Below are 26,727 nucleotides of genomic sequence, written 5' to 3'. Positions count from 1 at the left end.
AATTATAAAAAATGTACCCCTGATAACTACAAGCACTCTAGAGCCTGTAGCCACAGCCTGCATAGATCCTCTTGTCACACCTAAGTTTCTACTGTAACTGTTTTAGAGTTAGAGTTTCCAGCTCATCATATACTTTCTCTTCCTACCTCAGCCCTGGAATCAACTACTTCTTCAATGAGTCCTAGTGTAAAATGGTATTTATAAGCTAAAACCTTACTAATGGATTAGAGTTGCTCCCAGGCCTGCTCAGTTGGCAGAGCTGGAATATACATATTATATGCACACACACACTATTTATTTCTCTATCTGACATACTGAATATATACTAAGTGTACACCAACACCTTTAATTCCAATCTAACATTGAAGGATTCATTCTGGTTTTCTACCTTTCCGTATTTGTAACTCCCTTCACTGACTCCCTTTATATTATCTGATATTTTTACTTATTTAACCAGTCCCCAGTATGTAATATAGATCTTATCTCTGCTGCCACCCCTTGCCTGCATGGAAGCCTTCTCACTTGGGCTCTGATTCCCTACAATGGACCCACCCGCATGCTGGGTCATTTTTCTCACCCCATCTGGGTTGATGATGGGTTGACCTGTGCAGACTAGGGCTGGGTTGTTCCTATGTGTGGACACTGCTCACTTCACTCTATGTCAACACCTTGTGCTAGGTTACCAACCCTCCCATCGCCCCACATGGATGAGCCCTTCTCATTCTGCTCAGGTTCCAACATCTTGTTCTGGGTGAACGTGACACCAGACTTCTGCTTGGCATAAATACCTACCTTGTTGTGCCTTATTTAAAATCTTTAAAAATAAGCTGTTTGGGATTGAGTGGGGGTGAGTGGAAGTATTGAGCAAACATGCAAAAAAAAAAAAAAAAGAAAGGGAAAAGGAAAAAGTTCTGCTTTCCATTTTATCAACACACTATTGCTTTAATTTTACTCAAGTTATTGTAAATAACTCTGAAGTAATGGACATATATATTTTGCATTTTTTCATTGGAAAGTGCAAATATTTAAAATACTATGATCTCACTACAAATCTAGCTTTTTAAAAGTGTAAGTGACACTTATGGCTTCTCAGAAGTTTTATGAAGGGAACCTTTAATCACAAACAATTGTGACTTTTTAAAAATTGCTTTTCAATTTGAAATAAAGTCTAAAGCTCATACCAAAAATCTACCTCAAAAACCATCATCACTCAGGTTAGTAGCTTTTGTGCAAAGAAAAAGAGCTGAGATCTGAATAGAAAACTACTCTGAAATGATCAATAAGTCTCTTACATTTGTAGATTTTTAGAGGCTAAAATCCTGTGTAGATTCCATCATTATAATCAAAAGCAATGACTAAATTACATTTTCCAAGTACAACTAGTTTTACCTTATTTTAAGAAAAATCTAACATATAAATATTTAGATGAATGTAAAATATAAAGAGACTGACTAAACAGTTTCTTTAAAAGTGAATTTCCTAAGTCCTGGCTGGGTAGTTCAGATTGTTAGAGGATTGTCCCATATACCAAAAGGATGGGGTTTTTGATTCCCAGTCAGGGCACATACCTACACTGGGGGCTGTGGATTCTGTTCCTGGTCAGAGACCATGGTTTCTCTCTCACATAGATGTTTTTCTCTTGCTCTCTCTCAAATCAATAAAAACATACCCTCAGGTGAGGATTTTTTTAAAAAGCGAATTCACTATATATTTAAAATATAATTCAGTTTTAAATACATCTTTTTAGAAAACTCTCTAGGCTTAAACCAGAGTAATTAGAAAAGTGTATCACTTAGAGACCCTTACTTTGAATGCTGTACCTTCAAATCTTCCTGGCACCAGAAGAAATTGAGCTTAAGATGTATCATTTTAAATGAATAAATACAAAAAGTGCTTAAATACCATCAAAGAAAAGTTTAATGAAATAAAATGCAAATCATTTTCCACTTTATGAACTGTCGTGCTACAAACTTCTCAATAGAAAGTAGTTCATTTAATTATCTCATTATTAACACATATTGTCAAAAAAACATTAATTCTATTCAGATTTTCCTAAAGTTAAAAATGCTGGATCCATCAGATGTGAAACTTATATTAACCTCAAATTTATGGTACATACCATCAGGGTCTGATATTATATCTAGAAGAGATTTATCCAGAGTAGTTTTGCTCATTATTTTTTCTTCACATTCAAAATACACATCTAGTTTTCTTGCCTGTTTCAAAATAAATATTAGATTAGAATACCTCAAGTAATAAAAACACACTAAAGGCTTCTCAGTTTACAAGTTTCTATTTTCTATGATCAATTTTAAAAGCCGAGATCATTCCCTGATAGCATTTATTTTAAAGTTTCTTACTTCTGATCATATATTTAACGTAAAAAACAACAGACTATTTGTTTACCATATTCAACTTATAAATTCAAAATTAATTCTGCATGTCATATTTATATTAGGCTAGAAATCACAGAAATCTCAATACTCTATGAATTAGTAACTAGCATACAAACCTTACTGTATTCCATGCAAATTAATAGCCATGTTACGGGGTTTTAAGTACACAAATCCACATATTTTCACCTTAATTGAATAGAAAGTTATCCTAATTAAATTACTTTTAATGTTTTTTTGAATCAAATTTTCTCATTAAAGGTCCCACTTAGTACTTTGAAGTTTTAGATAGTGGAAAAGTAGTCAAACTTAGCTTTTCGGTATCACACCTTTTCCCAAATTTAAAATTTGTTGATCAAAATTATGCAAATGAAATTAACATGTTAGGATCCTCCAAAGGAAATAAAAATTATTACTAAATAGCTATTAAATTATTTTTCAGATAATACAAATGAGAGTAAAGAACATGTTTTCTATTGAAGGTTTTAACAATCTAAGGCAGTGTTTTTCAACCTTCTTCACCCCATGGCACACATACACTAATCACTAAAATTCTGTGGTAAACCAAAAATGCTATTTTTTGCTAATCTGACAAAAATAGGTATAATTTTGATTCATTCATAGCAGATGATAATTGTTGTATTGGCTGTTGTCACTTTTTTATTTGCTAATCTAAGGAAAAAGAGGTCAATGCCCCTGACTAAATAGTCAGGTATCATGTGTTTTAAAAATTCTTATGGGATGTCAATTGAAAATCACTGATGTAAGGGGGAACAGAAACCATTTATGAAATAAGTTATAATATTTACAGACATCAACCAAGAACCAATATATAAATACAGAACATAAATAAATATATTAAGCTAGATGAGAGAATTAAATGGTTAATCAATTGTGGAGAAGGAAATGGTAAAATTTGAGCTGATTTGTGAAAGTGACTTGGAGACATGGACAGATAAGTTGATTTCAGTTAACAGGAACATACAAAAACATAATCAGACTGGAGAAACCTGAATGGTAGGCTAAGAAGTGGCTTCATATGAGGCAAAAGGAGATCAGTCAGAGTCCCTCAATCTCACTGCTCCGCAGTGGCACACAAGGCCAGAGTTTTAAATAAATGAAATATTCAGTTCAAAATTCCAAACAACATACAAAGGTATACATTGAGATCTGTCCTCATCCCTGGTCTCTTCCACCCATTCCTATGGATATTTGTTTCTTGAATAGTTTTTCAGTCTTGCAAATGTAAGCAAACAGGGTCTATAACCCAACATTCCTCCATTTTCTGACACAAAAGGTGATATATACGGTATTCCTCAGTCCCTTGCTTTCACTCAACAATATACCTCACATCAGTACATTGAGAATTTCCTTGTCAATAAGCTCCTGATAAGAATATAATAAAGCTTAGGAGAGTTTTTCTTTTTATAAACTCTTTGTTCCTTCATCTTCTTCAGACTCCCTGATATAGGAGCTATTTTAGCTACTGTACAAATCTATTTTGAATACCAAAACAGATGAAGTGAAGTTTTAGGAATGGAAAAATATAATGTTAAAAGTGAATGAAAGAAGGAGAGATCCTGGGAAAGAGACCCTGGAGGTGGCTGTGGACATGGAGAGGAAGACATATATATTAATAATTACATGAGAATGGCTATGAAAAGCAAACCAGTGAAAAAAGTCAAAGACAACTGCTGTGAAACTAGGATGATGGTAGTAGGAATTATGTTAATGCAAATATTAGATTGGGAAAAGCTAATTATCTGTAGACTGACGCCAGAAATGGGGGAGGGTGAAAGCAACAGAAGAAGGTGTTAGGCTGACTTGCAGACCCACACAATCTATTCCAGTTAACCCTGCTGTTTAACCACTGTACACTAGGATAAGTTCCCTCTAGTCATATCAAATAACTCACTTTTCATTAAACATTGTATATCTAGGCATAGGCTCTGATTATTCCCATAGCTTTTTAAAACTATATTCCTCTTCAATCTCCGGCCTGGTGAATTCTACTCATTGGTCAAGGACCAGCTTCTTTGCAACTCTTTCTTCAATCTCTGTTCTTTCCACATCTTGCCCCTCCCCCTGGTCTCTTTCTCAGTTCTTAGAATTTATTACTCCTTTAAATGTGTACCAACAGCACTTTACATACCTCTTCACAATAACAACAATCTCACTATATTATTCTTTTTTATTTACATGCTATCCTTCTAAAAATGTAAACTCCCTAGAGTGTGTCTACTTAATCATTTAACCCTACTAGTCTAATGAAGCACCATGGCTCATAACAAGGACTTGACAAGACAACCACTGAATTTCTAAGCTGACACCAGGACATACTAAGATAAGTAGTCATCTTTTAAAGTCATGAACCCTGGCTGGGTAGCTTAGTTGGTTAGAGTGCTGTCCTGATACACCAAGTTGTGGGTTTGATCCCCAGTCAGGGCACATACAAGAATCAACCAATGAATGCATAAATAAGTGGAACAACAAACTGATGTTTCTGACTCTTTTTCTCCCTTCCTGTCTCTCTAAAATCAATTAAGTCAATTAAAAAAAAAAAAAAAAAAGCCATAGCCTGGCTAGGTACCTCAGCTGGTTGGAACATCATCCACACACCAAAAAGTTTACAAGCTGAATTTCTGGTCAGGGCACATACTTAGGTTGTGGGTTTGATCCCCAGTTAGAGCACAAATGGGGGGCAACTAATTGATGTTTCTTTTTCTCTCTTCCTCTCTTTTTAAAATCAAGTAAAACAAAGAAAAAACAAACAAACACAGAGCCCTACTGCTGTGGCTCAGTTGGTTGGGTGTTGTCCTGCAAAGATGAAAGGTCATCAGATTGATTCTGGGCCAGGGTACCTGCCTAGGTTGCAGCCTGGTCCATGCTGGTGTGTGTGTGTGAGAGAGAGTCAATGGATCCAAGTTTCTCTCTCACATTGATGTTTCTCTCCCTCTCTTTCTTCCTCCCTACCCCCTCTCTAAAAATAAACAAAGTCTTTAAAAAGTAAATAAATAAAGTATTCTCAGGTAAGGATTAAGAAAATAAGTCATGAAAGTAGATTAATGAACTTCTAGAGGTGAAAGATGTAAACAATGAAGTCTTTAGTGATTTGATATATAAAACTAAGTATGCTAAATGAAATGATATAATCAGTAAAGAAATATGAGAATCATTTTGTTCTTCTTGATATATTAATTTACTCATACTTTAACTTCTAATAAGCAATGAAAACAAAACCCAAAAGCCTTTTTGATTGGTAATGGGAAGGGAGCTTCTTTTGGAGGTGAAGAAAATGTTCTAAAATATACAATGCGTGTGGTTGTACAACTGTGTGAATATACTAAAAACACTGACTTGTAAACTTTAATAGGTGAATTACATGGTACATGAATTATACTTCAATGAAGCTGTTAAACAAAAGTAACTAAGCCTTTCAGTACACTAAGAGGGAGAGAGTTCCATGAAGGAAGGAATGGATTGAGTAGAAATTTTCTAACCTCCATAAGAGAATAGGTGTCTTTCAGTATTATATAGAAGCACTTTACTTACAGCTATGGCATTCAAATGTTTTTAAACAGTGAATCTCAGAACCCTCTCTTTCAAACCAAATCTTCTGCAGACCCTAAACATAAAGTAGATACAAGTGACCCATTAAATGTCTCAAGTGTACCAGAAAACAGTGTTTAAAAACTACTGACATATGCTATCTCATTTTAATTCTCCAAATAATACTAGGAGCTAGAAATTACTAGTCTCATATTAAAGATGAAGAAACAGACACACAGAAACATATATTACTCAAGGTTACCAGAGTAGAAGTAGTAGAGTTGAGATTCAAATCCAGGTCAGACTCCAATGTCCACCACAGATAATGAGTAGAAAAAATTATATTTTCCTCAAGTACAATGTATTGCTTCCTTTGTATATATGTTTCATGAAAAAAAGTATATATGTCAATTAGTACATATTTGTTTTTTTTTGTAATATACATAATTTATGTATATGTGCCAAAAGGTTATTTTGGTCAGAGACATAATAATGTATAGGTCCTTTTTCAGTTTATTGAAATAAGGGATAATATACGTAAGGGATTAGAGAATTTCTATAATCCCCAAAACTGATTATTTTTATGCAATATGAGTTCAAAGGAGAATACAATTTAGATAACAAGAGTTATATAGAAAAATTAAAAATATAAAAGATAATAAGATCAAGATAAACAGATTTTTGGTAGATTCAATAAATATTAAGAATGAGTAAGAAAGGAATTTTAGAGAAAACTGAAAGCCTATGTATGAAATATAAATTTCAGCTAGTAAATATAAATTCGGAGAGCCATGAACTTCTCAAAAATCCCTTTTAAAAATCAGCTGTCCCCTTTCTGCACAGTAATGGAACACTCTTACGAGTTATCTAGGATGTACAAATACAGTAGACCCTTGGACAACAGGAATGTGAACTGTGTGAGTCCACTAATACGCATTTTTTTTTCAGTTAATACACAGTTGACCCTCTGTATCCTGGGTTTTGCATGAGTGGACTAAAACAACCTTGTACCAAAAATGCTATTTTTGATTTTAACTGGATGTGGGTGGTGCCCCTACCTCCTATGTTGTTCAAGTATCAACTGTAGCATACAGATTTTGCCTTTTGAAAACCATGAACTAAAAACAACTGTCATGACCCATATAGGACATGAAGTGAATTCCCTTTTCCATTTGACAACTGATGAGTATTTTTCCTTCTTTTTACTGTTCCTCTTTTCATTCTAGCCAGGTGATCCATAAAATTATATTTGAAGGTGTTCTATAACACAGGTGGTGGGCTGAAAATATTTACTTTGGGGCACTTGCTCATATGTCAGACTGACTTAAGACATCTTGATAAAATCTGCCCCACACCTTTACCTCATTTCTGTGCAGAGATGGAACAGTGTACTGGTGTGGAACCTGGTTAGGATATTCAATTTCTACAACAGGCTATCAACCTTACTACTTGGTTATCTCATTTCCAAATATATACATTTTTTTTTCTCTCAACCCAAATCACCGAAGTTCTAGAATCTAGGTCCAAATCTGAATGTGTAACCTCAACTTCTCTGCTAACTCTCATCAAAAGCCCAACTGAAAAAAGTGTTAATATATTAAAGAATGTGCAATTCTTTAATTCTTTCCACTCCAGATATTAAAATGGTATAAACTTAGACCTTAGTACCTTGGTGACTTATAAAACTACTCTCATTTAATTATATTTTAATATTATACCCTTGACTTTTACTAAAGTTGCCATGAAATCCATGACTGGAACTGATACTAAAATATGGCATCATTAAGTCATTTGGTTTAATTTAGACAGTGCCTGATATGAGCAATGTCTTTTGTAATATGATGCTAAGAAACACTTTGCTTAGAATAAAAACACAAAAACCAGAAATTTCCCTTTCTGATGAGAAGCTTAAATTTGTTCTTTTTTTACAACTTAATCACCTCTCTCTCTTTTTAAAGTCTTGGTTGCCAGAAACTTCAAAGCCAAATTTGAGAATTACTATTTTAACTATATAGCAACTATAATGAGTTTTTATTTCATTATTCTGTCATATGTGCTATCTATAAAAGATGCCTTAAACCTCTTTAAGAAAAAGGAAACAACTTTATTTATAAATTTATCCTATACATTGACTCCTAGTACAAATATTTAAATTCTGACTCAAGTTATCTATGAATAAAACATTTAAAATGTACATGAAGTAATCTTTATAGATGACTAGTATTAGGAAAATACAAATATTAGCCCTGGCCAGTGTGGCTTGGTTAGACCACTGTTCTATAAACTGAAGGGTTGCAGGTTCAATTATAGTCAGGGCACATGCTTAGGTTGCAGGTCCGGTCCCTGGCTGGGGCGCACACAAGAGGCAACTGATTGATATTTCTCTCTCACATCAATGTTTCTACCCGCCCCCGCATCCCTTTCCCTCTCTCTAAGCATATCCTCTGGTAAGGAAAAAATACTAGCAACCTTATTATAATAAAATATTAAAAAATGCCTTATAATATTTCTGGAAAAAATAGAGGTTTACATGCTACTTGTAAACTATTACAAATTTTATTTTACTATGCCTCTCAGAAGCACTTAGTTTTAATTAAGCAAATTAAATCCAAAGATAGCACATGAAAAGAAACAAAACCTAGAGCAAAAATAAATAAAGAAAAATCACTGGAACCAAAAATTGGTTCTTCCTGCCCCACCCCCAAAGATTTTATTTGTTTATTTTTAGAGAGGGGAAGGGAAGTAGAAAGAGTGTGAGAGAAACATCAATGTGTGGTTGCCTCACATGCCCCAAATTGGGGACCCAGCCCACAACCTAGGCACGTGCCTTCACTGGGAATTGAACTGGTGACCCTTCGGTTTGCAGGCCTGTGCTCAATCCACTAAGCTATACCAGCCAGCAGTGGTTCTTTAAAAGATCTTTCAAATTGATAACTCTAGTCAGGTTAACTATGAAAAAAGGAGAGGGAACACAAATGACTAATATCATAAATGGAAGAAAGGCCATCCTTACTGATCCCATGACATTATAAACCAATTCCTTGAAAGACAATCTACCAAAACTCACTAAAGAGAAACAGATAATTTGAATGGGCCAACAACTATTAAAGAAATTAATCAACAGTTAATAATATTGCTTCCAAAACAGAAAGCATCAGGTGAAAATGGGTTCACTAGTGAAATCTCCCCAACATTAAGAAAGAAGTTATACCAACTCTTTACAAAACAGAATGTCTTCTAGAAAACAGAATGCAAATGAAAAACTAGATGATTTCCTGCTAAGATCAGGAACAAGGCAAGGATGCCCCCTCTCACACTCCTATTCAACATTATACTGGAAGCCCTAGTTAGTGCAATAAACATAAAATGAAATAAGAGGTATACAGGTTGGGGAGACAGAAGTAAAACCGTCTTTTTTTTTGCAGATGACATGATTGTCAATGTAGAAAATTCCAAAGAAAAAACACAATACTTCTGGAACTAACAAGTGACTACAGCACAGTTGTAAGGCACAAGGCTGATACACAAAGTCAATAGCTACATCAGGAATAAAGGTAAAAACATCCCCTCACTGTCGCTGTCAACACTGTTGAAGGTCCTAGTTGATGAGGTAAGACAAGAAAAGGAAATCAACGGAATACAGCATGGGGAAAAAAAGAAATAAAACTGTCTTTGTTCACAGATGACATGTTTGTCTATATAGAAAATACCACAGAAAAAACAAAACTCTCCAGAAACTACTAAGTGACAACAGCAAGGCTGCAGGATACAAGGTTAATATATAAAAATCAATTGTTTTCCAATATATTAGCAATGAAAAACTGAAATTTGAAATTAAAGAACAATACAGTTTCTATTAGTACTCAAAGCATAAACAAATGAAAGTTACAAGTCTAATAAAACATCTATATGATCTATGAGAAAAAAAATTTCTATGAGAAAAAAAACTTCTGATAAAAGAAATTAAAAAATGAAATAGATACCTGTATTTTTCAGATTATAAGATACACCCCCCAGATTTGGGAGGAAAATGGGGGTACATCTTATAGCCCGAATGTAGCTTACCTGGCTTGCTGTGGGTGGGGTGTGTGTGTGTTTGGGGGGGGGGGGGTGGCGGCCTACATTGTGTTATTAAATATTTTACCACATTTTTTGCTTTAAATTTTTTCCCCTATTTTCCTCCTCTAAAATCTAGGTGCGTCTTATGGTCCGGTACATCTCACAGTCGGAAAAATTTGGTACCTCACGTTCATGAATAGGAAGACTCAGTATTGTCAGTATGTCAGTTCTTTCCAACTTGATCTACAGAATCAACCAATCCCAATAAAAATTGCAGCAAGTTATTTTGTAGATATTGACAAAAAGATTCTAAGGTTTATATGGAGATATGAAAGACCCAGAATAGCCAACACAGTCAAGGAGAAAAAATAAAGGAGGAAGGATAATACCTGATTTTTAAGATTTACATAGTAAAACTATAGTAATTAAGACCACGTAGTAGACAAATACACCAATGGAACAGAAAAGAGTGCAGAAATAGATCCATACAAATGAAGCCAACTGATCTTTGACAAAAAAGCAAATGCAATTAGAGAAAAAGACAATCTTTTAAAAAAATGGTGCTAGAACAATTGTATGTCCACATGTAAAAAAATGAATCTAGACACAGATCCTACAACCTCACAAAAATTAACTAAAAATGGATAAAAGACCTAAATGTAAATTGTAAGACTATAAAACTTCTAGTTTTATAGGAGAACATTTAGAGGACCATGGGTATAGTGATGACTTTTTAGATACAACACCAGTGGCACAATCCATGAAAGAAATAATCAATAAGCTAGATTTAATTAAAAATTTCTGCTCTTAAAGACACTGTCAAGAGAACGAGAAGACAAGCCACAGAAAGGGGGAAATATTTTCAAAAGACATATCCATTAAAAAAACTCTCCCCTCCCCAAAGTACAAAGAACTCTTAAAACTCAACGGTAAGAACAATATGATGATAAAATGGGCCAAAAACTTGCACACTTCACCAAAGAAGATACAGATGGCAAATAAGCATATGAAAAGATGTTTCATATCATATGCCCTTAGAGATTTACAGATTACAACAACCAATGAGAATGGCTGAAATCCAACAATGACAACACCAAATGCAAACAAGGCTGTGGAGCAACAGGAGCTCCCATTCAGTGCTGGTGGGACTGCAGTGGTGGAGCCACTCTGGAAGACAGTTTGGCAGTTGGCAGTTTGTTACAAATCTAAACATACTGTTACCATATGATTTAGCAATCATCCTCTTGGTATTTCCCTAACAGAGTTGGAAACTTCTGTCTATCCAAAAACTTTCAAGTGAATGTTTATTGCACCCTTATCATATCTGCGAAAAAGCTGGAAGCAACCAACATATCCTTCAATAGTTGAATGGACAAACTGTGGTATGTTTGGACGAAAAAAAAATATAGTCAGCAATAAAAAGAAATGAGTGATCAATCCACGGAAGGACATGGAGGGATCTTAAATGCACATTATGAACTGGAAGAAGCCGATCTGAAAACTCGACATACTGTATGATTTCAACTCTGTGACATTCTGGAAAGGATAACACTATGGAGACAGTAAAAAGGTCATTGGTTGTCAGGGATTCACAGGATAAAACAGGGATGGAAAGGTGGAGCACAGATGATTTTTAGGGCAGTGAAACTATTCTGTATGATACTTTAATAAGAATACATGCCTTTATGCATTTGTCAAAACCCACAGAATGAACAACACAAAAAGCCCAATAAACATGAACTTAAATAATAATGTATTAATATTGGCTTATCAATTTTAACAGATGTAACACACTAATACAAAATGTTAATAACAGGGTAAACTGGGGGTGGGTAGTTCAGGGGGTATATGGAAATTCTCTGTATTTTTCACTCTTTTTTCTACAAAAATAAAACTGTTCTAGCTTTTCTTTGATACCCTGAGAAGGGCCCATACAGTGTTGTTCTCATTTCCCAGGTAATTTAAAGGGAAAGTTTCACAATGTTTGGAGACCTTAATGTGCTGCAAATGAAGGAGGAGAATGTCTTCAAGTTCCTTGCAGCAGGAAGCCACTTAGGTAGCACCAAACTTGACTTTCAAGTGGAATAGTACAGGTGCAAAAGGAAGAGTGATGATATCTACGTCATAAAAATGTGAAGAGAACCAGGGAGATTTGCTGGCAGCTCGTGCCATTGATGCCACTGAAACCCTGCTGATGTCAGTGTTGTATCGCCCAGGGATACTGGCCAGTGAGCTGTGAAGTTTGCTGCTGCCACTGAAGCCACTCCTGCTGCTGGCTGCTTCACTCCTAGACCTCCACTAACTAGGCCCTGGCAGTCTTCCGTGGGCTGAGACTTCTGGTGGTGGTTATTGATTCCAGGGCTGACCACTAGCTCCCCACAGAAGTGTCTCATGTTAACCTTCCTACCATTGCTCTGTGTAACAGACTCTTACTCTGCAGTATGTGGGCACTGTCACCCCTGGCAACAGCAAGGGGGCTCACTCAGTGGGTCTGATGTGGGTCAGCGGGTCTGGAAGCCTACTACAGGCATTGCCCTGCCAAACATAGGGAAATAATATGAAACATAGTGCCTCGGGGGAGAGAGAACACACTCACCATCTTCCCTGATGCCTGAAAGGCACCTACCATGGGAGATCCAAGAATCACAACCCCGTTTCCTCCAAAAGCCCTCTCAGAAGCAGTCAGGTCTGAGACTAGTCTAAGATTGAAAGCAGGTCAGCAGGCAGAGACAGGCCGAGGCAGATCCTGTGGTGACTTGGGATGTTTGCTGACATGCCGCTGGACCCAGTGCTGACAAAAGCCAAGTTTGCAGAGCAGCCAGGACCAGAGGAATCAGCCACAAAATATAGATCGCTTGTAGCCTCAAAAAGGCAGCCAAGGGCCAGATGTAGACAGCACCTGACATTGGCTTATACCAGACTCAGACATCAGAGTTGTATCCAAAGGGAGAAACCCGAAGGGGAGATCTGAACTCTGCGGAGGCAAATCCACTTGGTTCTTTTTTTGTCATTTTTGCTATTATTTTCTTAGCTTTTTAATTATTTTTTCTTTCCCTTTTATTTTTGGTGCTCTAATTTTTCTTTCATATCTCCAACTCTACTTTTATCTTTGATTACTTCATTGTTACCTTCTTCTTGCCCTTTATTATTTTTGTTATTTTTTTCTTGTGTTCCTTTCCCTGTTTTCTTCTTTCATTCATTTTGAGTATTAGTTTTCTTCCCCTTTCTCCTCATAATCACTTTTCTTTCCATTGGTCTTCTCATACTCATTTTGCTTTCCCCCTTTCTCTACTCTTCCATTTCTCTTTCCACTTTTATTATTCCTTGTTCTCTTGTCGTTGATTATGTTGTGGTGGTTGGAGGGCTGCTTGATGTGGTGTGGTTTTTGTGTTGTTTTGCTTTGTTCTGCTAGCACCCACACAACAGTGTACAGCACACAGTCGGGGCTGAACATCTCAGCCAGCCAGAGGGGAGTTCCCACCCACAAAAGGGCCAACAACAATGAGGACCCAAATACAATAGAAAAGTCCACATGGCCCACACAGAAGACATTCCTAGAACATCCAGATAGGAGATCAAGGAGTCTGCACTACTGGGTCCCACAGCAATCCTAACCCACAAGGAACTCCACAACACAGAGAGTCAAAGCAATCTATCTAATACATAGAAGCAAAACAAACAAACAACTAAAATGGGGAGACAAAGAAACAACTCCCAAATGGAAGAAAAGGAGGAGTCTCCAAAGAAAGAGCTACATGAAATTGAGGCAATCAATTTATCGAACATAGAGTTCAAAGTAATGGTTATAAGGATGCTCAAGGAACTTAGTAGAAACTACATGAGCATGAAAAAGGACACAGAAACCTTGAATAAGAACCAGCTGAAAATGAAGAATGCAATGTCTGAAATGAAGAACACACTAAAAGGAATTAAGAGGAGGCTAGATGAAGCAGAAGATCATTTAAGGGAGCTTTGGGACAATGTGAAACGCAACAATATTTGCATCATGGGGATACCAAAAGGAGAAGAAAAGGAGGAAGGGATAGAAAATCTATTTGAAAAAATAACAGAAAATTTCTCTAACTTGGTGAGGAAAAAAGTCATGCAAGTCTGGGAAGCAGAGAGGGTCCCAGTCAAGGTGAACCCAAAAAGGCCTGTTCCAAGACACATCACAATCAAAGTGGCAAAATTTACAGACAAAAAGAGAATCTTAAAAGCAGCAAGGGAGAAAGAGCTAGTAACTTACATGGGAACTCTGATAAGGCTATCAGCTGATTTCTCAACAGGAACACTATAAGCCAGAAGGGATTGGCATGAAATATTCCAAGTAATGAAAAGCAAGGACGTGTAACCAAGACTGCTCTATCCAGAAAGGCTCTTGTTTAAAGTAAAGTGAAATAAAGAGCTTCCCAGACCGAAAAAAAGGCTAAAAGAATACATCTCCATCATGCCAGTATTGCAAGAGATGCTAAAGGGACTGTTTTAAGAAGAAGAAATAGAGAGGAACACAGGTACAAAGGGAAAAATGGCAATAAATAAGTACCTGTCAATAACAACCTTAAATGTAAATGGATTAAATGCTCCAATTAAAAGTCACAGAGTAGCTGAATAGATAAGAAAACACAATTTGCATATATGCTGTCTACAAGAGATCCCCTTCAGAACAAAAGACCTACACAGGCTGAAAGTGAAGGGACAGAAAAAATTTTCCATGCAAACAGACATGAAAAAGAAGCTGAGGTAGCAATATTTATATCAGACAAAACAGACTTCAAAACAAAGGCCATAGCAAGAGAAAAATAAGGTCACTACATAATACTTAAGGGAGTAGACCAATAAGAGTATAAAACTCTTGTAAACATATATGCACCCAATATAGAATCGACTAAGAAAGAGATACAAAACAATAGTTATTGTAGGGGACTCTAACACCCCACTGTCAGCAGTGGGGTGTTAAAGTTTGATTTTGCATACAAAAAAAATCAACAAAAATATTGCAGCATTGATTGACACTCTACAGCAAATAGACTTGAACCCTAGTGCACTGTTGGTAGGAACAGAGATTGGTGCAGCCACTGTGGAAAATAGTATGGAATGTCCTCGAAAAATTAAAAATGGAACTGCCTTTTGATCCAGCAATTCCATTGCTGGGAATATACCTAAGAATCCCAAAATACCAATGCAAAAGAACCTACACACCCTTATGTTCATAGCAGCGCTATTTACAACAGCCAAGTATTGGAAACAGCTTAAGTGCCACCAGTAGATGAGTGTATTAAAAAACTGTGGTACATTTACACAATGGAATACTACGCAGCAGAAAGAAAGGAGCAGGAATTCCTACCTCTTGTGACACCATGGATGGAAATGGAGAATATTATGCTAAGTGAAATAAGCCAGGTGGTGAGAGACAAATACCATGTGATATCAGTTATAAGAGGAATCTAATGAATACACTAAACTAGTGAGCTAAACAGAACCAGAGACACAAAAACATGGAACAGACTGACAGCGGCGGGGGGGAGGGCAGAATGGTGGAAAGAAGGGGAAGAGACTAGTCAAAGATCATGTATGACTGATCCATGCACATAGACAACAGTGTAGGGATTGACTCCAGGAACAGGGAGTGAACTGGGCAGAGGTGGGCCAAGGGGGAAAAATTGGGACAACTGTAAGAATAAACCAGAATAAAAAAAAAAAAATCAGTCAAAATCTAGCCAGAGAAATGCTCTAATTTCTTGGACACTAAAATTCCTTCCCTATTATTACCTGGAGAGTAGTGAGCAGTTCATCAATAAGTTAATGCGAAGAATGATTAAAAAAAAATCTACGTTGTATATAAGCATTTAAAATATTCCTTTAACTTAAGACCTGAAATGTAAAATTGTCTGCCAATCCTGATGGAGGTCCGAGATGTCTTCTTTGAGTACAGAGGTTCACTGACTAACATTTCCCCCCCTTTCTTGCATAAAACACTCCTAGAAGGGATCACCTATGATTTCCAGTCTCACTTTCTTTGAAGTGGAACAAAAAATTTGCAGACATTTGCAAAGCAATTTTAATATTTTTGAAATTTTCTAATCTTTGATTTTTTTAAATCTACTAAATTAAATAAGTTTTATAGAAACAATCCTCTTTTCTTATTCATAAATCGATATAGGTAGACTGAAATCAAATAGAAATAACTTTCTTTGGAAAGCAAAAAATTCAACTTGTAAAACGTACTAGCTATCAGTTGTCAGCATGTCAATAATATGGCCAGTAGCCACCATGTTTTACAGAGGAAATAAAGGGCATCAGTTCATTTGGTGTGTTGACCAGTGGAGATGAATTGAGAATTTCTTCTTTATTGTGAAAGCTTATCTTCTCCTAAGAAAAATAAAGAAGTTGAGTGAATGAAAAATTAGACCCTGGAGGAAGGGCTAAGCTTTGCCCATAATGTAGACCTAAGACTGTACATGTGTGCTTGATCAGATGATATCTTTAGATCGAATTCAGTATGTCTTAATTTTCTCCATAAGAAGTAGCAACACAAAAATGAGAGTTTAGCAACAATGAAGAATAGATCCACAATAGCTTACTAAGAACTTGTCCCTTGCTGGCTACAAGGGAATGGAACATTCTGATGTTATAGCTCTTTCTCTGAAATGGGAGCATTAGGTGAATGAGCACATAATAGCATTTCTCTCTCATCTACTATTGTGCACATGTAGGTATCTTTTACTTTTCTTAGCTATCAGGTGCTAAAGAGTACATAATTCAATTTGGCAATGCAGGTGGGATAAAAATAATTAAAAAAAAATTTCTCTGAAAATTATTTAAGTAGTCCCAGAAGCCATTATGCAACAACTAGTAAGTGGGGAAAGTCACATTTGTGTGAGAAATAAAAGAACTGCTAATGGAAAGGTTTAAACAGTATGAATTACTGGGCTTTCCAACAATATGGCAGAGCAGTTAAACGTGGTGTTTGCATCCTCCCACGACTACATCAAATTATAACTGAACTATGGAAGACCGTCACTGAGAACTACATGAAATCTAGCTGAACAGAAATCCTACAACTAAGGATTTACAGAAGAAGCCATCTCCTGACTAGTAGGAGGGGAAGAGATGCAGAAAGGGCTGGTCCAACACCAAGTGCGGCAGATAAAAAGTGGGAGGGATATCTTGGCTGTGGAGGTTGCCCTGAGAGTGAAGAGTCCCAGCCCCATACCAGTTCCCTTGGCCCAGGGTTCTAGTACCAGGAAGAGAAGTGCCCATAACTTCTGACTGTAAAAACCAGTGGGGACTGAGCGAGACAGAGGACTTTTGGAGTCCCAGGTATTCCTCTCAAAGGTCCCCCATGTGCAGACTTATTCGATCTCCAGCTCTGGGGCAGCAGCTCAAAGGGCACCAGGGACATACAGGGAGAAACTGAATTGTCTGGCATCCGGACAAGAGCTGGAGGACAGCTTTCTCTCAGACAGATGTGCTGGCAGAGACCACTGGTCCTTTGCTGAGCCCTCCTACCACAGAGGCAGCAGGTGGGAGCCATATTTGAGTCTCCATCAGCCTGGCTAGCACTGTTCCTCAGATTCTTCCCTCCCAACTTTTGGGCCCACCCAAGCTGCTTTCAGTGGCCTTTCCACATAAATGGCCTGTTTTGGCTCATGCTGTGCAGTTTCCTAAAATCTCTCAAAGACTCTCAGTAAACAGACGTGTACAATCTTTCCCCACTTTACAGAGTTACTACATAGAAAAGGGAAATTATCCACAGAATCATTTATAGACTGAAATTGTTCCTATTCCTGTAGGTACATGAAAACAGCAATTAGCAATATCAAGATGTGGAACAAAGAAAAAAATCAGGTTGTTAGCTTAATAGAAATTATGCAGGTTTAAATCCCATGCTGCACAATGCTCATCATCTATCTGTATTTGCTTCTTCCTAATGCCCTGAGACTTTTTAAATCATTGAAAACAAAAAATGTTTAAGTCACTTTTCTGTAAGTCCAAAGTGTTATCAACATCTTTGACAGGTAGCAAGTATATTCAGCTTTTTTACATGTATCATATTAAATGGAAAGTAGGGGGTCACATCCTAGGATATGGTCAAGCTGTCATTGGAATTCAGCACCATGTCCAGAGAATAAATACTTGTAGAACGCTGAAGAACTAATTAAGTCAAGCTAATATGGGGTAATCATGAATAAAATAATGAGAAAAACCATAACAACATATAGGAGGTCCACCACCTTTGTTTTGAAATCACACTACAATAGGAAATAGTAAGGAGATGTAATGCTAACACTCATCTACAACTAAAAAGTTCAGAACCAAGTTACACAATGAAATGATATTATTAATGGATATTTTAGACAGAACTGTAATAAAATGGATTTCTAAGTCTGTATTACTGATGTTTAGATGGCAGGTCTACTGTTGAAAGAATATGTGTACAGACAGTTAGTAAGGCAGTGTGACATAATAGAAATATCAGAATCTAACCTCTGTTTACTGAATGTTTGATCTTGGGCAAATGAATTCTCTCTCTAGATTACTAAGTTTCCTTACTTGCAAAAAGTGAAGGTAATACTACTACCTGAATGCTATAGTGAGAGCCAAAGAGATAATGAATATGAAAGCATCTTACAAAGCATAAAACCCTATGTAAACAGAAATTATATTGTGGGGGGAAAACAGTTACATTTACCTTTATATGTTCTAAAACAGCAGTAGCAACATTTGTGTGGAGATCAATAAGTCTTTTTTTTTCGAGGAGCTCTGGCAAAGAACTACAAACATCAAAAAATTGAAAGTTAACCATTAAATTTTCTAAGAAAATGATACAGACCTCAATAAAATCCACACCTGGGTGTTTCCTCTGAGGAAACTTGAAGTAGTAAACGTAGTAAGTTTAACTATGAACTGATAATTTAATACAGGTGAAGTGCTTCTTAGTTTATCTGTCTCCCAAATATCATTATTCTATCACTTCACTTTCTGGTTCCAAAATTTGCAGGTTTAGAAGAAAATCAGATTAATGGAAATATAATTGTACCTATATTTCTAAAACACATCTCTCTTTCTCCTTGATGGCATTTAAAATATCCAAAAGAAAGTGTTTAAACTTTAGGTAATGAGGTAATAGCAGCAATGATAATTTAGTAACAATGTGCATTACTTTATCACCAATATTATCTTCTTGCCAAAATTACCCTCATTATACAATTTTCCAACTACTGAAAGAAGCAAATGGTCTGTTATATAAGGAATTTAAGTCAGCTTGAATGTGTTAAAAACACAATTTAGTTTTTTAAAGATATACAAGGTCTGTCCAGAAGTTATCCAGCCACATAATATGAAAAATAAAGATATTTATTGAAGATACAAGATACAAGAAACACTGTACAAAGGACAATTACGCTTTAGTCCCCTTCAAAGGAGGTACCCTGGGACCTCACAGTTCTCCTAATCACCATTAGCCGCCCTGTCATATTTTCCTGAATCTCATCAATGGTCTAAAATCTCTTCCTTTTCAAAGGTAATTTTAGTTTTGGGAAAAGCCAGAAGTCGCAAGGCATCAAATTTAGGCTGTAGGGGGGCTGAGTCACCTGGGGGATTTGATGTTTCACCAAAAAATTCTGCATGAGATGTGATGCATGAGCAGGCATGTTGTGATGAAGCTGCCAATCACCAGTTGTCCATAGCTGTGGCCTTCTGAATCACCTAAATAGTATCCACAGCAGAATGTCCAAGCTTAATGCAAAATTTGATGTAGGTTCATTGCTCTGCTTGCTCAGTCATTTTGAATGTGTTGGCCACACAGTACACATGCTCACTCAACGGCATCTATCGCCCCCACTCTCTAATACAGAGAAGTCCTTATTCACACAGGAGCATTCCAGTTCATTCTCCTTGGCTTCCAGGTTATGTTAATGTCACATAAACCATTCTCTTTATATTAACAATGGCTGGACTTTTTCCAGATGGACCTCGTAAGCTATTACCTACTATTTCCCATTATTAAAAAATATTAACAAATTTACCTCCTAAATAAATCTTATCAACAGAAAGACTTCAAAGAAGACATATTCCTTACTTACCTAACAGCTGATGTTAGCTTAGCAGTATTGTCAGAAAGCATACTTATGGCTCCTTCATCTTCCCCTTCTAGTCCCTGGGAAGGTAAAAAAGTTCCCGGCATCATTCACACAGCCCAAGTACAAGCATAAAAATCAAAATATTTCTAAGATCACTGATGAACTGTAAGATTTAGGTCACCCAGAAAAATAATTCTCCTTTAAGGAGAAAGCATATGCCTTTGGTAGCTATAGAAAAATTCTATCAAATACCAGCCTAATAAATGGTTGATGACCAACAGCTATAAAAAAGGATCAGCTGGCATTTTCAGATAAAGAAATCAGCCCAGAAACTTGTCACAGGTCACATAGTAATAAACAGTAGAGCTAAAATCTGAAGTTAGATCAAAGTATAGAATGAGTGGCACTCGAATATATATTTCTAAAATAAAGCTGCATTATATATGTTTTCAAATCATCAATTCATATCATTTTTTAAAGTGTTTTCTCTACTCCTTAGTACTTATATTTCTTTATGAAGAAAATCTTTTATATAACTTGAGTTTTTTGTTATTAAAGTAATGAATGACCTTGGATTTTTATGAGAGGAAAAAAATGTAACTTCTTTCTCCGTCCAGAGGACCTTCTCCTTCCCTATAATTCCAAAAAAGCAAAAAGAATCTTACCATAATGCTTTTAAGCCGTTTGACTTCATCTTCCTGTGCTCTGTAAGATTCTAGTTCTTGCTGAACTGATTCAGCAACTTCTGGGAATGGACTAAAACAATATTGCACAGAAGGGGTTAATACATGAAATTTACACAGAACTCAAGACAACTCCAAAAAAACCAAACAACTCAATTAAAAAGTGAGCAGAGGACCTGAACAGACACTTCTCCAAAGTGGACATACAAATGGTCAATGGACATATAAAAAGATGCTCACTATCACTAATCAGAGAAATGCAAATTAAAACCCCAATGAGATACCACCTTATATCTGTCAGAAAGCAATAGTAGCAAAAAATTGTCAGAAACCTATCATCAATAAATCAGCAAACAATGAGTGTTGGTGAGGATATGGAGAAAAGGGAACCCTCATGCACTGCTGGCGGGAATGCAGACTGGTACAGCCACAATGAAAAAACAGTGTGGAGATTCCTTAAAAAATTAAAAACAGAACTGCCTTATGACTCAGCAATTCCGTCTCTGGGTATATATATATGAAGAAACCCAAAACACTAATTCGAAAGAATATATGCACCCTGATGCTCACTGCATCATTATCTACAATAGCCAAGATTTGGAAGCAATCCTAGTGCCCATAAATAGTTGAGTGGATTAAAAAACTTGTGATATACATATTTATTATACACACACACAGAGTGGAATATTACTCAGCCATAAAATAGAATGAAATCTTATCATTTCAGACAGTATGGATGGAACTAGAGGGTATTATGCTAAGAGAAATATGCCAGACAGAGAAAGACAAACACCATTTGATTTCACTTACATGTGTAATCTAAAGATCAAAATAAATGGCCAAAATAGAAAGAGACTCATAGGTACAGAGAATAGATTGATGATTGCCAGAGGGCAGAAGGTTTGACAGCCTGGGTAAAATAGGTGAAAGGATTAAGAAGTACAAATTGGTAGTTACAAAATAGTCATAGGGATTTAAATAAAACACAGGGAATATAGTCAACCATATTATAATAACTATGTATGGTGCTAAGTGGTACTGGAAATATCAGGGGAACATTTTGTAAAGTATAAGACTGTCCAACCTGTATATTGTATACCTGGAACTAATACAAAATAATGCTGAATGCAAACTGTAATTGAAAAAAAAGTTACATGCAGATTTTCTACTGTGCGGTGGTAGGGATTGGGGGGAGGTTGGTACCCCTAACCCCCTGCATTGTTCATGGGTAAACTGTATATTACAAATACTGTTTCTTTAAAATACATGTAACACTTATATATCTAAACAAATTTAATTTCTATTCTCTTCATTAACCATATCACATTTCTTCTCTTCACCTATGTGCTATTTGGAAGAAAAGTAAAACATCTAAGTGACCAAAAAACAAAGAAGTCATGGTATTATCAGTCATCAATGAAATGTTACTGCTCAAATTAAGTCACAGTGTCAAAGGGTCCACGCAACTACAAAGGAGGTATTTAAAAAGTCTTACAGCCCTGGCTGGTGTGGCTCAGTTGGTTGGAGCATGGTCCCTTCTCATAACCTAAGGGGTGCAGGTTTGATCTCTGGTCCAGGCATGTACATCCCTGGTTTGGATGCTTACAGTGCCCAGTCTGGGGCCTACAATACCCAGTCTGCAGAAGTCCCGAAAGGGTTTTGAGGAACATAGTCTAGTTTTACATGACAAAAGGAGGCACTAACTCCACCTCTAGCAGAGTCTATATTGGCGAAAGAATATAGCACTGAGTAAGTAAAATGTGCTGGATAAACTAGATGATTCTTATAATCTCTAGAAACTTTAGGTCTCAGAGCTAACAGACAATAATTACAGCTTATGTTTACTGAGTGCTTACTGTATGCCAAACACTCTGCTAATAATTTGTCTGTATTTTCTCACTTAATCCTGACCACAGTCTTGGTGAAGTACACACTATCAATAGTTAAGACCAGAGACTTTGGATCTGTCAGAACTGAGTTTTGTCCCTGGTTTTACCAATAAAGTCTGTGTAAGTTACTTTGTAACATCGCACTTAATCTTGACAATCTTTTGAAACAGAGTAATAGGTAGAATTATCATTCCTTCATTTTACTGATGAAGAAACTGAAGCTCAGAGAGATTTAAGTACTTGTTTACTCTATGCTATTTCCGAGTGTCCTCTGGGTGCACATCACTATTACAGTACCATATTCCCAGTGACAGTTATTCAGGGCAACTCCTACTTACAAACAAAATTTAAAGTCCTGACCTTTGCATTGTTCCTAAACATACGGCTGAAAGACAATATTTGAAATTTCCTTATTTGAGTGAAGAGGTATTTTTTCTTAAGCTTTTTTCTTAGGGAATGTAAACTTTAAAGTTAAAAATATGCTACATCCTCTCTAAGCAACCTAAATGGAATTACTTGTATTGCACCACTCTGGACAAAAATGTAGACTACAGAATTCTACAGAGAAGAAAATCATTTAAAATAAAGTAAATCATAATATTCGATAAAGTACTCAAACTTGCCATAGTCAAAAAGAGGAACATAGTGGCTTTCTCTGTAGAGAAAACCAAATTCTTTGCTATGACAATATGACTTTCCAGTGTTAAAAACTTGTAAATGCAAAACAAAAAAAAAGATATAACATATAAAAAACCCCAACAGGTTGAACCTCTACATCCTACTTCTCTTGCAACATAAATGAGGCCAAAAAGAACAGCCATATCAAGGACAGACATGTACATACAGGCCCAATAACACTTGAAGTATTCAAAATAATAATATATTTCTATAATTGTCGATGAGCAACATTCTTTTTCTCTCAGGGGAATAATTTTTTGTTTGCTTGTTTAGAATGATTTCTTTAGCCACAATGACCAATGGCTGACTTTTGTAACAGTGAGCCCATGATGGAATCTAAACTCGAAGGGGAGAGAGCAACACAGGGGATCTATGTATCTGCCTGCAATAAATCACATGGCAACTAGTATATCTTCTACCTATTATTTGTAACGTACTTTAAATGAAGCTGTTTTTCAGGCTTAGGTATTCCTTCCACAGAGATAGGAAACTGGGTTCATATGAAGGCAAACATGGAACAAAAAGGGAAAATCAGACCTCAAAAACATATTTTAATGAAAAGTAAAAATAGTTTTGTTGAAGATTGGTGAGTTTAGCAACAAAATTTACAAAAAGGAAATGGCCCCTATAAAACAACTAACCAAAACCACCCAGGAGTCAGGAAGAAATCGGGCAATAAAGACACACACCTACAGACTATTTCATTATAGTTCCTGTTCACTGTGCAGGTGAACCACCATCACCTTTTGGATTTTTTTTTTAATATAAATTAAGTCAGATGACATCTTCATTTCTTAAGGGGTGAAGCTTTTATTTAATGATATTTTTCTTACCTTCCTTTATGTTTCTGCCAAAATTTATCAACTGGAGTTAAATCATAAGACTTTTTGTTTTTTCTCTTTGGTCTAGCACCAGCTGGAGAATTTTCCAATCCTGAAGATTCTTCCAAATTTACTCTGTTTAAGTGAAAATCCTAAAACAAAAAAAAAGTAATCCTGTATTAAACAACAGCTTTCTGAATTTAAGAACCACAATATTTCCTAAAATAACAATAATAATAGATTCTTACTGTCTGTTCTAAGATTTCCAAGCATAAAATATAGGATCTGAAATTTAGAACACCTCCTTCTAATGTTTTGTTACACACAAATACTTTTAATTCTTTGTGTATTTTAATTAAAGTAATAGCTCTATAGGATTAAACTTTTAAAAATATATAAAAAACATATTAAAGTTTGTGTATATACTAGATAACATTTTTCATATGTCCAATATACAGATATCCTTTCAATTTTACTTTCTTCTTTATCATGCCTACATAGTAGTTCAGTACTTGGCCATATCTACTTATTTGACCAGACCTCTTGATGCTTAGTTATTTCCAATACACACAATCTTAAATATGATTTTTAAACTCAGAGAGAGTCTTAACATTCTGATCTGTTACTTGATGGATTGCATTTTTTAAAAAAAATTCCAATAGAGATTATAATAATACAACTGTTCCCTTTCATGTAAATTTTAAGAGCTAGTCATAAAAGTAGTTGCTCCAGTTTTCTGCTTAGAATTAATTTTCTTTCTCAAAAAACAAACATACAAAAAACAAGATAAAAGTGAGTATTATTTCTATCCTTTTCCCCTCCTTCTTGCATTAGAACTGTGGGTTCCTTCATGTAATAGCAATAGTTTATGGTTCAACTCTGCACAGTAAGCTGGAGATAAAACATGGCTATCAGTAAGTAAGTGAATAATGAGCAAGGAAGAAATTATATGGATAAATTATCTAGCTTGACTGCAATACAGTCACCTTGGTTCTAAGATTATTAATAACTAATGATTAAACTTCTAGTCTTAGCAAATTCAATGTACTAAATACTACTTAATCTCCTTTTGATAAAACAACGTCATCAATGCTGAGTCTAGCCTCTGAGACCATGCCCTGTAACTTTCTCAAATAAATCATTTACACAGCTTATTTGCTTGACTTTCCCTATGACAAAAACCCCCCAAAACACCAAGAGAGCAAAATATAGACATCTAAATGCCACAGAGGCATAAATAACAAGAGTATAAAGTCATATTTCCTGTTAATATTATGTCTTTCCTACATGCTCCTCATATTATCATGGATAAACATAATCAGTAACCTTATTTAATTAATCTTACTTTCCCATTCACACATCTTAACCTCACTTGCACAACAAATCACCCACACCAAAGTACAATAAATAAGCATTAACAGCGACATCTGAGAAGAACCATTTGTTTTAAAAATTATCTAACAAAACAAAAGATACTGAAGAAGAGAAACATTTGAAAATAGTTAAGCTTTATTAACTACAATTTCTAGTGTGGTACTATTTCCATGGTGATGACATGGCACATTCACAATAAGGGAGACAGACTTATTAGCAAAATTACTGCTCTAAAAATAGGACAGCATAGTATTACTAAGGTTTTGGTGGAATACTAAAGAAAACAAAATGATAAAGAAATAAGGATTTAAGAGTTTTGAGAAATGACAACAATGGCAAGAACTTTTCCATTGTTTGCATAATAGCCAGGCATATAAGGAAGCGTAATTTCAGTCCTGAAAACTGGGAAATTACAACATTTTGTGCTGTACTCAACCATGTTAAAAAAACTGAACACTGATGCAAAAAAAATCCAACAGAACTAGTTTTAACATGGTAGACTCTAGTCTGTTTCCACTGATAATTCGCACTTTCCTGACTGAGAAGACTGGATATAATGGTGTTCCAAATCACCAGCTATGAATAAATTCCATTGGGAAGTGCTAAAAGCAGCCTTATTTTCATTTCACAAATTAAAGCAGATCAGAGCCAGACAGAGCTAATGTTAACCAAATGACATCTGGATAGTATACATGACATCTGGATAGTATACGTGACATCTGCTTATGCCAGAGATAAGATTGAAGATTCACATGATCAAAGAGGCAAAGTAAAATAAGACTGACTTTTATTTTTGCAAGAAACTGAGCCAAATGTAATCAAGTCTATAGATCTACTATCAGTTTACAGGAAATGATCTAGATAGAGAAACATGTCAAATTGTACCTGACAAAATACAATCAACCAATGCAGAAATGTAGAAAATTCTTTAGAGAAACAACCCAATTTCTTTACCTCAATATGGCAATAGAAAGTGAGTGGGAAGAGAAGTCCTGTGGTAAATTGAGAAACTTAAAAGCTGTATCAATCGATGCAATGCATGGATATCATTTGGAACCCCATTTGAACAAACTAACTGTAAAGATGCATCTTTGAAACAATTGAGAAATAATGAATACAAAAATAGTATTAGGTTAACTGTTAATTTTGTTGGATAGGACAATAAAGTTATGTACTTTTCCTTTTTTAAAAGATATATG

General features: G+C 35.7%; 1 protein-coding gene across 2 annotated transcripts in view; it reads right to left on the bottom strand.

Moving 5' to 3' along the window:
- The window catches only part of SCFD1 (sec1 family domain containing 1), a 110,910-nt gene that overhangs the window by 47,225 nt on the left and 36,958 nt on the right, over positions 1 to 26,727 (bottom strand). For both annotated transcript variants that reach the window (XM_045841143.1, XM_045841144.1), the window contains exons 11-15: positions 24,167 to 24,306; positions 20,749 to 20,839; positions 20,087 to 20,160; positions 18,694 to 18,775; positions 2,120 to 2,216 (exon numbers count right to left, since the gene is read on the bottom strand). In XM_045841143.1, coding sequence (XP_045697099.1) covers positions 2,120 to 2,216; positions 18,694 to 18,775; positions 20,087 to 20,160; positions 20,749 to 20,839; positions 24,167 to 24,306 — 484 coding nt within the window. The remainder of the gene's footprint in view (positions 1 to 2,119; positions 2,217 to 18,693; positions 18,776 to 20,086; positions 20,161 to 20,748; positions 20,840 to 24,166; positions 24,307 to 26,727) is intronic.

This window comes from Phyllostomus hastatus, unplaced genomic scaffold (assembly GCF_019186645.2).
Source record: "Phyllostomus hastatus isolate PE091 unplaced genomic scaffold, TTU_PhHast_1.1 phas_contig_348, whole genome shotgun sequence".
In the NCBI taxonomy this organism is placed as follows: Eukaryota; Metazoa; Chordata; class Mammalia; order Chiroptera; family Phyllostomidae; genus Phyllostomus; species Phyllostomus hastatus.
This window is presented reverse-complemented; position numbering and strand designations above follow the sequence as displayed.